This window comes from Hirsutella rhossiliensis (assembly GCF_020360975.1).
Source record: "Hirsutella rhossiliensis strain HR02 chromosome Unknown scaffold00008, whole genome shotgun sequence".
NCBI lineage: Eukaryota > Fungi > Ascomycota > Sordariomycetes > Hypocreales > Ophiocordycipitaceae > Hirsutella > Hirsutella rhossiliensis.
Window position 1 is genome coordinate 626594 of NW_025408674.1, and position 11163 is coordinate 637756.

Genomic DNA, 11163 nt, shown 5'->3' on the forward strand with positions numbered 1-11163 from the left:
ACGGGAGACAAGGTTGGGGCGGTTCGGGAGATACAGATCAGTGGCGAATGAAGCATTAACGTTCCGGCTGATTCAGCCTAAGCAGTCTGCGGTCGAAGAAACCGCATGGAGAAAGCATGCAGAGGCGATCGCAAAGTCACTGCCGAGAAGACCGCCGCGAGGCGGTTTGCGGTCAAGCAGAGCACGGAAGTCCCGTAATTTGGTCAGCAGCGGAAATTCCGCGCAACGTCAGTCACCGAGTCCGCTTCCGAGGTTCGTGTTGCCTACAGAACGTGGAGACCAGGGGGCAGTGGGCTCTAACAGTCCACCCCTTCATCGGCCGTTTTGCCCCAGGAGAGGGTCCTGAAGGTGACGGGCAGGGAGATAAGGCGGCGACCGGCGGTGTCCCGGGTGTTCGTTCGAAAAAGGGACCGACGCTCCGACCTATCCAGCCCAAGGATACGACTTTCCAAGACCTAAGACGAACGGCGCAATTTGCAGCATCGATTGCATGGGGTTTGCCCAAGCTCCGTCGGGGACCGGTTCGGCGGCCAAGGGCACAGGTGGGTGTGGACGATGGCGCAGCAGAGGCAGCGGACGGCTCGCTGCGCGGACAGAGGCAGTCCCGGAGGCGGGAGAAGAGAGCCCGTCTTCCTAGCCGGGATGGGCGCCCGATAAAACAGGTCCGAAGTGGAATCGGAAGGCATAGGAGACGGGAGCTGCAGGCCGAAGACCTGGCGAGTGTGCTGCGCTTTTTGGAGGAAGACTTTGCCTTGAAGGAGAGATTGTCTAACGATCAGACGTGGTGCACGCCAATACCGCTCGAGAGGAAGGTGTCGACGGTGCGAGACTTCTATCAGGCGTTCCACGATGCGAGCACGTTGCCGATACGGACCTGCATGGTGTGCTACCGCAAGTGTACGAGAGGAGAGTTGAGGAGATTACATGGGATCATTGGCTGTCAAGTTGCGTACCAAAGGGCGGCCGCTCACCATTTTCATGCCGGAGTTGCTTTCCCGAGGGCGAGTCCGTGTCGGTGTGCGCCGAGTGTGGCCGATGCCTGGCGCGCAGGAGCCTGTCGCCGGCGATCCACCTTCACAGTCGCCTTGGCTGCGAGCACATGTTCCCCGATGAGCTCAAGGGACTGACGCCGGTCGAAGAGAAGCTCATCTCGCTGAACTCATGTTACGGGTTTGTCACGAGATATAGCATTCCGGGCGGGCAGAGGCAGAGCGTGAAGTATCCGAGGCATGTCAGGGCCACATCACGGTGTTTCCGAACAATGTGCAGGAGCTGGCCACCAAAGTGCTCCCGCACCCTTTTGCAAGCACTGGACGAGATCCACATCTCGTGGCAGGGCGCGGAGAAGCCGGCACCGAGCGACCTGTCGAGTCTCTTGTCGGTGAGGCGGCGGGTGGTCGAGAGGGCCCTTGTCTGGCTGAAGCGGAACAACCCCACTACGCCGAGATCGAGATCGACGCGGCGGAGATGGAGAGCTGGGAGACTCGATACACGTGAGATCGAGGAGCTCTTCGCCCTGCTCAACCAAGGACAAGAAGCCGGCGGCCAGGGTGAAGGTCACGGGCCCAACGGAGAAGGCGCGGTTCGCGATGGAAGTGACGCCTGCCCCGACCAGAACGTTCCAGCGATCAACGAGGTGACGTCTTCTGGCATGTTCGCGCTCGACGGACCGCCAGACGTCGCGGACGTGGAGAAGCTGCAGTTTGCCTGTGACGCTGTTGGTGAAGGTGCCGACGACGGCCGTGCGGGCCCGAGAGCGTGGGTCGGGTCCCTAGCCGGGGGGGTTCGGGGGCGTGGCGACGGTGGTTGTGAGCCATACATCCGGGTTTCGCGGGGTGAGTTTACCGATTCCTTTGAGGCGTCCTTCTTTGCCAGGACGTTCCCGACCCTGTTCCCATTTGGCGTTGGGGACCAAGGCTGGTTGAAGAGACCATGGTCGACGCGGGAAGGTCACGGCCAACTTGCGAGGCAGGGCTGTCGAGGCAGAGGCGGCCGCGGAGACCCGTATCGTCTCGAAGCTTGAACCTTCAGGCGTGGGCCGAGATCGTGCTCCGGCGCCATGGTGGTCGATTTGCACTGCACCACATCTTCGCATTTCTCGTCTTCAACATGGGGTGCGGTCGAGGAACCGCCGGGTCAGCATGTTGAGTGTGGGAGGAAGAACTTCCGCAAGGTAGAGCGCATCGTGCGTTCGATGACCACAGAAAGGCTAGCGGCGGCGAGGGTCGAGTTGGAGAGCTCGGGTAAGACGACCGATGGTGACGTGAAGGAGCTTCTCAGGAGCCTCTCGCTTTACGGCCACCGGCAGCCCATGTCGAGAGAGGTCCGTCTCAATATGCGGCGGAAAATCCAGTCGCTCATCGTCGGATATGGCGTGCCGGCCATCTGGTTCACCATCAACCCGAACGACATTACGAACCCGGTGAAGCTGCGACTGGCGGCATACCGCACACGCGATCCCGACGCGGCCGAGGAGTTCTTAGAAGGCCTTGGGGATGCGTATAAGCGGGCACGGCTGGCGATATCGGATCCCATGAGCTCGGCCGTGTTCTTCCACCGCGAGATGAAGCTATTCTTCGATCATTACGTGAAGGTCGGTGAAGAGTCGGTATTCGGGCGCATCGGCAAGTACTATGGCGCCGTGGAGACGAACGAACGAAGGCGCTTCATGTTCACGGCTTGCTCTGGCTGCACGGGAACGCGCATCTCAGCTCGATGCTTGCCGACATCCACGGGGAGGATCAGGCGGCGTATCGCGAGCGAATTGTCCGATACATCGATAGCGTCTTCTCAGAGGTAAGAATGCCTACCTAAGATGTGCCACCGGGAGCCTGAAGTACTCTTCTGATGGCCAAGTGGGGCCGGGTTGACGTGCAAGGCAGGATCTGGACCAGGAAAGTTTTTGCGCCGTGCAAGCGGAGCGATCTGTGACGGGCGGTATTGGTTCCCTGCTGGACAACGCCGCGCAGTTCTCGGCCGCGTTTATCGAGGAGGCCAACTTCTGTGCCGGCGCGACGCAGGTGCACACGCATAGCCCGACCTGTGTGAAGTATTCCTTGGGCAAAGGAGGGCGGAGGGGACCTCTGCCGGTTCAAGGCGCCATGGAGGTTAGTCGACAAGACCGCCCTCACGGCAGACGGGGTGCTGCAGATCCGGAGGACACACAGCATGGTCAATCGATGGAACGAGGCTATTGCTGTCGGGCTCCGGCACAACCATGATATTTCCTTCATTGCGACGCAGCGCAAGACAATGGCCCTCATCTATTATGTCACGAACTACGCGACCAAGGTGGAGGACCCGGTGTGGAAGCGTGTGGCGGCCGCGGCCGAGCTCCTGGCCGCCTCAACAGGTGATGGCACGGCCAACGGAGGGCGGGACGGTGGCGGAGACGCTGCCACCGATGACCCTGTCAAGGGAACAGGACGCGACAGTTCCTGATGAGAGTGGCGAACCGCGTGTTCACGGAGCGTCCGCTATCACAGGTCGAGGTCGTCGCTCACCTTCTCGGATATCCGGCCGAGTTCACCGACAGCAGCGCGTGGGCGTACCTGAACTGTTCTCTGCTGTACTGGGAAGTCTTTCGGCGATGGCGGCATCTCCGAGAAGCCAGTGGCGCTGCGGCTATGGATGACACCTTGGATGAGTCGGTCGTCGTCGAAGAAGAAGGCCTGAGAATCTCCCACGTCGAGGCGTACCAGCACCGGGAGAGCTGCTGAAAGGCCTATGCCTGTATGACTACATATCGATCGTCAGACTGAAACGCATCGGCAACGACGAGAGCTGGGCGGCTTGGGGAGATGTCTTTCGAGGATGGATGGGCGCCGGGACGACGCTGGGTTCAGGTGCTCAGGCGGCCGGGCAAGCACGCTACCGTCTGCCTCGACGGCTACCTGAGCAAGGACTTCACCTACGATGACGAGTCGTGCTACCGGAGGTGTGTATGGCAACTGCTCTGTCAGCGGGCATTATCGGAGAGGCTAACCCACCCCCTGAAGGGCAGCCGTGCAGCATCTTGCGCTGTTCGTGCCGTGGGAGTCCTTCCTGGGCGAAGGAACAGGTGAGATCAACAGCATCTGGGCGCGGGCTCGAGACGCTATGGCCCCGAGAATATCATGTCTCGTCGACAACGTGCAGCTGCTTCGACGATCCGCCGAAGACGCAAAACGCGACGCCAAGCAATGGGCAGCCTCGTCCGGCGATGGCGACCCGACGGTCGCACACGTCGAGGAGGGTGGAGCAGGCGAGGCGGGCGCGGAGTCTGCAGCGACATATCAGCCCAACAGCATCGGAGACGCAACGCGGCTCATCGACGTCGTCCGAGGTGCAGTGGGAGCGAATCAGGTGACGGCCAAGTCGCCGGAGCTCATGGCAATGATACAGCAGCTCTGTCGGTTTCAGCAATCGGCGCTGCGCTCGACGGCCGAGCTCGAGGCCACGGCGCTGATCGAACGAGGGAGAGGCGGTTAAGCATGCCAGGGCGGGTATTTTCCGGGGCCGCACTACCGCCGCAGGATCAGGTCAAGGCTATCAAGTCGCAGCAGGTAAGTGCCTCGAAGGAGAGGAGAGGATGATCCAAGGGATACAAAGCACGCCCGCCGCCTGGGAAAGCGATCGCCGCGCAGCGTTGCGAAGGTGATGACCGGTTTCGGGAGGACGAGGTCGAAATGACGATGGCCGACTCCGACGAGACCGCTATCGACGCAGGGGCGGGAATGGACGTTCAGTTTGGCCCATCAACCTCCTTCCTCGCGGCGGGCAAGGTGTTGGCAACACGGCTGACGCTGAACAAGAGGCAGTCCATCGCTTTTCTGATAATATGCCGCCAGCTCGATTTGATGCAGCAGACCGACGGGGCGATGCCTGCCAGCTGCGCCAGTTCGTCGGTGGCGAGGGCGGTACCGGCAAGTCGCGAATCATCGAGGCACTCGTCGAGCTGTTCAGTAAAAGAGCCTTTCGAATCGTCTGCTGATCACGGCGACGTCGGGGACTGCGGCGGCGCGGATCAACGGCATCACGATCCACTCCGCCTGCGGGTTCACTAAAGACCAAGGGCGGGGGCGCGAACATGGTCAAAGACCTTGACGGGGTGCGGCTGCCGAAACAGGCGGAGCGGTTCATCCACGGCCAGTCTCGAATGGATTGGCAGGAGAAGGATGTGCTCGTCATCGACGAGGTGAGCATGCTCGGGGCGCGGACGCTGCACGCCGTGAACGAGCGGCTTCGCCGGCTTCGCGGATCGCGGCAAGATTTCGGGGATCCCATCGTCCTCTTCTGCGGAGATTTTCAGCAGTTCCGGCCGGTCCAAGAGAGGTCGATCGTCCTGCCTAGCGCGGCCATCTCGTGGGACGTAGACAACTCGTTCAAGGCCGAGCAGCGTCACCAGCACGACAAAGCGCACGCACTGTGGAAGAGGTTCACGACGGTCGTCATGCTGGACGAGCAGATGCGCGCCGCCGGCGACCCGGAGCTGCAGAGGCTGCTGAAGCGGATCCGTCTAGGCGTGCAGGATCGGACGGATCTAAACCTCCTCAACTCAAGGTGCTACCGGGAGGGAAGGCGGATCCCTTGGGAGACGGGCATCACCGTGGTGACGCCGCTCAATAGGAATCGGTGGAACCTGAACATGGAGGCGAGCCTGGCGTTCCGGGTCCAGCAGCGGTCGACGATGCGCATTTTCATCTCCGAGCACAAGTGGAAGGAGGAGCTGCCGACGGAGGAAGAGGCGATCATGATACTCAACCAGGGCGACGATAGCGCGATCCCGGTGCCGGCCGTCTTCATGTTCGTGGCCGGGATGCCCATCGTCGTGAACCACAACACCCACCAGGGGCTGAAGCTAGTGAACGGCGCGAGCTACTCGGCGGTGGAGGTCATTGTCGACAAGGCGTACCCGGGGCATCGGATCTCGGCCGATATGACGATCCACTTCGGGCCGCCGGCGGGGATCATTCTCGAATCGGAGACGACGAGATATCTCCACTTCGTCGGGATGCCGCCGGGCACGATCTTGTTGACACCCATGACCGTTAAGATACAGTGCCAGCGAAAAAGGCCGTGGCAACGCAACGACGTCAGCCGAAAGGGTTTGCCGTGCGCAGCAGCGTTCGCGTGCACGGACTACAAGGTGCAGGGCAAAACGCTGGAGCGCGTGGCCCGAGCTGCGAGGACACGGACGACGAAGATGGATGGAACGGTGGTGCCCTCGCAGTGCGACCCGTACGGCCTGTACGTGCAGCTATCGCGCTGCCGAACTCTAGACGGCATCATGCTCGTGTCCAAGGTGCGGGACAGAGACTTGGTGGGCAACCGGGTCCCCGAGGAGATGACTGCCGCACAGGCCAGGCTCGAGGTACTGAGCGAGAGGACCGTTGAGGAGGCGTTGCGCTGGCTGGACGGTGATGCTGAAGAGTCAAGGCGGCCGGGCTAGGTGACGCGATGAAGAGTTCGGCAGGCGGGAAGAGTCGGCAGGCGGCAGACAGGGTGGGAGGCGCCTAGTGGTGGGATAAGGCACGCGAAAAGGCAACAGAAGCCGGGGGAAGGGCAGCGACCAACGAGGAGGGAGGCAAGGAGGGACCAATCACAAGGGACCAATCAAGGGGCGGAGAACCTTTGGGGGGAGAGGGCGGGGTCTGCGGGGCACGTTAGAAGGCCTTTCGTTCCTCAAGGCATTTGGGAAAACTTATTCGATTAATGTAAAGTCAGCCTACGGCTGAATTATATGTTGCATTCAGGATACGTACCCTTTGCACTTGACACATCACGAATCCTGTAACAGGACTATTCCCCTATGTTTGAGCCACTACCCCTTTTCTTATGCACATCTGCAATCTGTCCTCATTAGTTTATGCGTCTTTCCTTGAACTCTTCTACTCTCCTTGGTCATAAATAGGGTTCTTGCTCACCCCTTCTTAGATAGAACAGACGAACCTCAATTTACATGTTGACCCTTACCTTTCCAAATTACTTCCCTGCGAGATTATACCATTTCTCGGGGCGCGAGAAGTCCAGAAATGGCTCTCTGTCAACCTGCCAACGAAAAAAAAAAGCCAGAAAGCGAGTTGGCCAACCAAACAGGCATAAGGGTCACGATGCCTCAAGCAAGCCCCATACTCGATTCGGCCGTCCTGGTTAGTTTTGCCTTGATTCATAACCACAACAAGGCGCAGGTTGGGTTGTTGTGAACCTGGACGCCCTTGTTAGGACACTCAAGACAGAAGCAGTCGGCCAACTCAATAGGCCTCCGGTTGCTTGATCGTAACAACATGTGGTTGCCGAAGAGAAAATCCACGGAAGTACGCAGTCCACATGCCTTCTCTTTCAATCCCCAGGCATAACGAGTATGCTCTGGTATTTTGGCAGGCGAGTAGGCATCTTTCATGGTGCCTACCATACGGTCTGCCCACTCCTCACGTCCTTTCTCGTGAGTCTGTCGCAGAAGATAGCGATAGATAGCCTTGTTTGCAAAACCACGTGGATGTGGCGATGGATTTAACATCTGGCCATTTATTCTCCTCGTTCGTTGCTCTGCCCAGAGTCTCGTAATGGCGTTGCCGTAGGTCCTCACGGTGTTGAATTTGAGCGTGAGTGCGGATTTGAATGGCTCCTCTTCATCTTCTGATGTCAATTCGATCTTATCCACGGTTATTTCGCTTGGCGACTCTTGGACGCCCCTCCCGAAACCATCAGATTGTAGCACTTGCCCACGGCTCCGCCGGTTACCGAATATTTGACATCGTCGCTCTCCAGCATGTGGAGGCCCTTTTCAGGGTCGCTCGCCAAGAAGACCTTGGGCCCACTGCCATCTGTAAAGTCGCAGATCGTCGGGTACAGCACGTTGCCATCCACATCCACACCCAGGTAATACGACTTGTCGGGCATGCTCTCGTTCGTGTAGAGCGCCAAGACGATGACGACGCCCGACCGCGTCACCTCGTTGTCAGCCCGCAGTCGCAGACGGGACACGCCGAGCGTGCTCATAGTAGTTGCGTCGTAGTGCATCAGCTTGCGCGCGCCGTCAGAGGCTATCGAGTTGTCTCGGCCGATCGGGAACAGCTCGGAGCAATCGGGGTTGCGCTCGCCCTCGGCGTCGGCGGCGTACAGGTTGCCGTTGCCGCACGACACCACCATGGCTTTGCCTCCTGGGGTGACGAGACGAGCGTAGTTGAACCCATTCACGTCGCTGTATGACGATTCGTTCAAAGGCTCCGGCGCCGAGGTGACGTATTTGGATCCGTGAGCCGGGTACTCCCTCGTCAAGTCGGAGACAGAGTCGGGTGGCAGCGCCAACGGTTCTGACCTCTTTGACTTGGATTCAGTGACGTTAAAGGGTTGTGACGGTCCCTTATAAGCAGGCAAGCTGTATAGAGTCGTGTCAGCGAGACCAAGGACAGATCAAATTCACATCGTGACGGAGTAGGGGGATAAAGCATGGATAGGGGCAGAGGAAACTCACGCGAAGCATTTGCGAACCAGCTCACGATCTCCAGTATCGTGCAGGTTGACTGTTTCTAAATCCACCACGTTGATAAACACCTTGTTGCGCCATGTGATTTGGGTGCTGATGCCGGCGCAGCCGTCTCGCTCCTTGAATCCGGCCGAGAAGGATCCGGTATCCGCCAGGCTCATGGCCGCAGCGGCCTGAGCAGTCGCCTTGATTGAAGGCTCGTAGATAATTGCCACCGTCTTGTGCCACTCGCTGATTGCAAGGCCGCACTCGAGGCCGACGGGCAGCGCCAGGGAGGCCGACAGAATAATCTCTCCCTCGGCCTCCAAGGCGGGCTTGAAGTAGGGCTCCCAGCCGCTCTTCTCGTTCTTGGACGAGTCCATAATGTCGACGACGACGCGGGCTGCTTGCAGGCCCACCTCGGCGCCGGCCAGCAACCTGCCCTTGGCCGCCGCCTCGAGCCCGACGCGCGTGCCGACCGACACTTGCGGAGCGATGGTGACGACGCCGTAGTTGAGGCCAGGCAGGCCCACCCTGAGCAGATCCATCGAGAGCTCGGACTTGTAACGGATGTGGGCGTCGACGCCGAGTTTCAGTCCAAAGTGCATGTCCGTGTTGAGCTCGACCCTGCCCTCGGTGATGCCGTGCAGCATGCTCCAGCTCGCCTTGCCGGCGACACTCGCCTTGCCCCTGGCGCCGCAGTCGACGCAAAAGATGTTGAGATACTTGGTCACGTCGCCCTCGACCTTGGGGGAACCAAACGACTTGAGCAGGATGGCGTTGCCCCATGGCGAAACGACCGCCTGGGCGCCACTGTCCACGAGGTTGTTGGCCTCCGAATTTTGGTTGCTGGGATCGGGTAGAGCCCACGAGAACTCCTTTTTGTAGCCGCCCGAGAAATTGATGGCCTCGGCAACCTTCTCGTAGGCGTCGCTGAAGACTTTCTCGACGGTGTTGACCGCACCAGACCAAATCGACGACCAAAAGCCCCTCTTCAAGAGGAGGTCGCGCTGGTGCCTCCTCGAGAACGCGGCCGTCCTGTTCAAGCCGTGACCAGATGACTGTGGAGCGGCTCCCAAGTCGAGCCCGGGCGCCAGGTCGTTCAACAGGGCCCTGCTTTTGTCGCCCAGGGGCACGTAGCCGAGGCCATTGTCGAGGTCCATGTCAAAGTATTCACCCAGGCAAGCTGAGGGGAGGCCGTACTTTGCATCGGACGGCGCGGCACAGGGGGGCCGTCCAGAAGGCTTGCTCGCGCCGGAGCGGGAGCCGGAGTCGGAGCTCGGAGTTGAAGTGGGGCCGGCGTTCCAGCTAAAGTCCGGCCCCGCGCCTTCCTCACGGTCAGACTGTGCGGCGCCGTTGCCGTTCCGGGGGTTCCACCAGCCCCATTCCGTGTCACCGCCCGAGGTGATATCGTCCGGGTGCTTGGACTGGCCACGAGCGACAATTGTCCGGATGCTAGTCGAGGCATCCACCTCGAGGCTCGAGACGTCGAAGTAGCATCGCTGACCCTTTTCGTAGTCCCCGCATTCCTTGGCGTATGCGATCAAGATCAAACCGTCCTTGGCGGACCAGGTGTTGGATGCGTGCTCAAAGGCTTCTTGGCTGTTGAACGTCACCGCCAAGCTGTCTGCACCAATGCTGGTGACCGACACATGGTCCGAGTGGTCCAGGTTGACAGACTGGCTAGTGAAGTAGTAGGAAACAAAGGCAAAGGCGCCAGCCTTGGCAGGGTCTATTTGAACATACCGTTAGAGCCAACGATATACGGACGGCTGTCACGTCAGGAGTGCAGCAACGTTAAAGTGAACACGTACCAGAGTTACCATAGAACATCTGGGAGGCCTTGCCTGGAAGGATAGGCTTGACGTTCTCCGACGGCTTCGTATCAAATGTCCAATGAATGTCGGGCAATAGGGTAGTTTGGGGTCCACCGGTCGTGGGTGACTGGGTCGCTCGTTCCGCCCTGGAGCTGCTTCGATTTTGAGCCGTTGGGGTCGAGGAGATAACGTGCGTTGAGTGCAGCAAGGTTGGTAAGGGATGTCCATGGGCTGCGGACCGGGTGACTTGTGCGCCTACAGTGCTGCTTCGGTTTTGGTTCGCAGGGGTCAAGGAGACAACAGGCGTCGATTGCACCAAGGTGGTTGAGGGGTGCGCAAGAGTGGCAGACTGGGTTGCATGTGCTCCCACAGAGCTGCTCTGGTCCCGGCCTTCAGCAGGCACAGGGGTAGAGGAGACGAGGGGCCTGCTCGTGTGACAGCCATAGCTGCTGCAGCAGTCCTCCGATCTGCAAGCCTGCTCGCTTTGCTCAATCGGAATAGGGGAGGAGGTATTGGAATACAGCGGCCCTGAAGCGGAAGCTGGCAGTGCGTGGGCTGCGCCAACTGTGCCGAGGAGGGCCGCACATGCCTTGGGAATGGAAGGCATTTTGACTACGGAATCCAATAGAAGAGAAGAATCTTGTGATTCAACAAGTGAAGGGTGGATTCAAATAAAGAAAATAAAAGAAAATAAAGAAAAGGGAATGAGTGACTTCAGGAGTAGAAGACGGGGTGTGAGAAGAAAGGACAACGGGCTGCACCGTCACTGACCGGATGCAGAGGGCACAGTGGCTGCTGGTAGATGAAGAAAGAGAAACTCTTGAATAAGAAGAGAAGAAGCAAGGCGTTGACGGCATACTTATACAAGGCTGTCATGAAGCTGATCCTTATGGGTATCGG

General features: G+C 59.4%; 2 protein-coding genes across 2 annotated transcripts; one reads left to right on the plus strand and one right to left on the minus strand.

Moving 5' to 3' along the window:
- Positions 1-1099: 1099 nt before the first annotated feature.
- HRG_07328 (PIF1-like helicase domain-containing protein) lies at positions 1100-6430 on the plus strand (the record flags this gene model as incomplete). The annotated part of the gene is made up of 13 exons (XM_044865799.1): positions 1100-1170; positions 1270-1916; positions 2205-2604; positions 2712-2796; positions 2883-3107; positions 3151-3352; positions 3418-3650; positions 3846-3937; positions 3999-4390; positions 4480-4544; positions 4626-4886; positions 5108-5986; positions 6041-6430. The coding sequence occupies 13 exons, from the start codon at positions 1100-1102 to the stop codon at positions 6428-6430; spliced, it is 3942 nt and encodes a 1313-aa protein (XP_044718763.1).
- A 1214-nt stretch (positions 6431-7644) lies between these two features.
- HRG_07329 (uncharacterized protein) lies at positions 7645-10279 on the minus strand (the record flags this gene model as incomplete). Its single annotated transcript, XM_044865800.1, has 3 exons — positions 7645-8359; positions 8456-10178; positions 10261-10279. The coding sequence occupies 3 exons, from the start codon at positions 10277-10279 to the stop codon at positions 7645-7647; spliced, it is 2457 nt and encodes an 818-aa protein (XP_044718764.1).
- Positions 10280-11163: the final 884 nt, after the last annotated feature.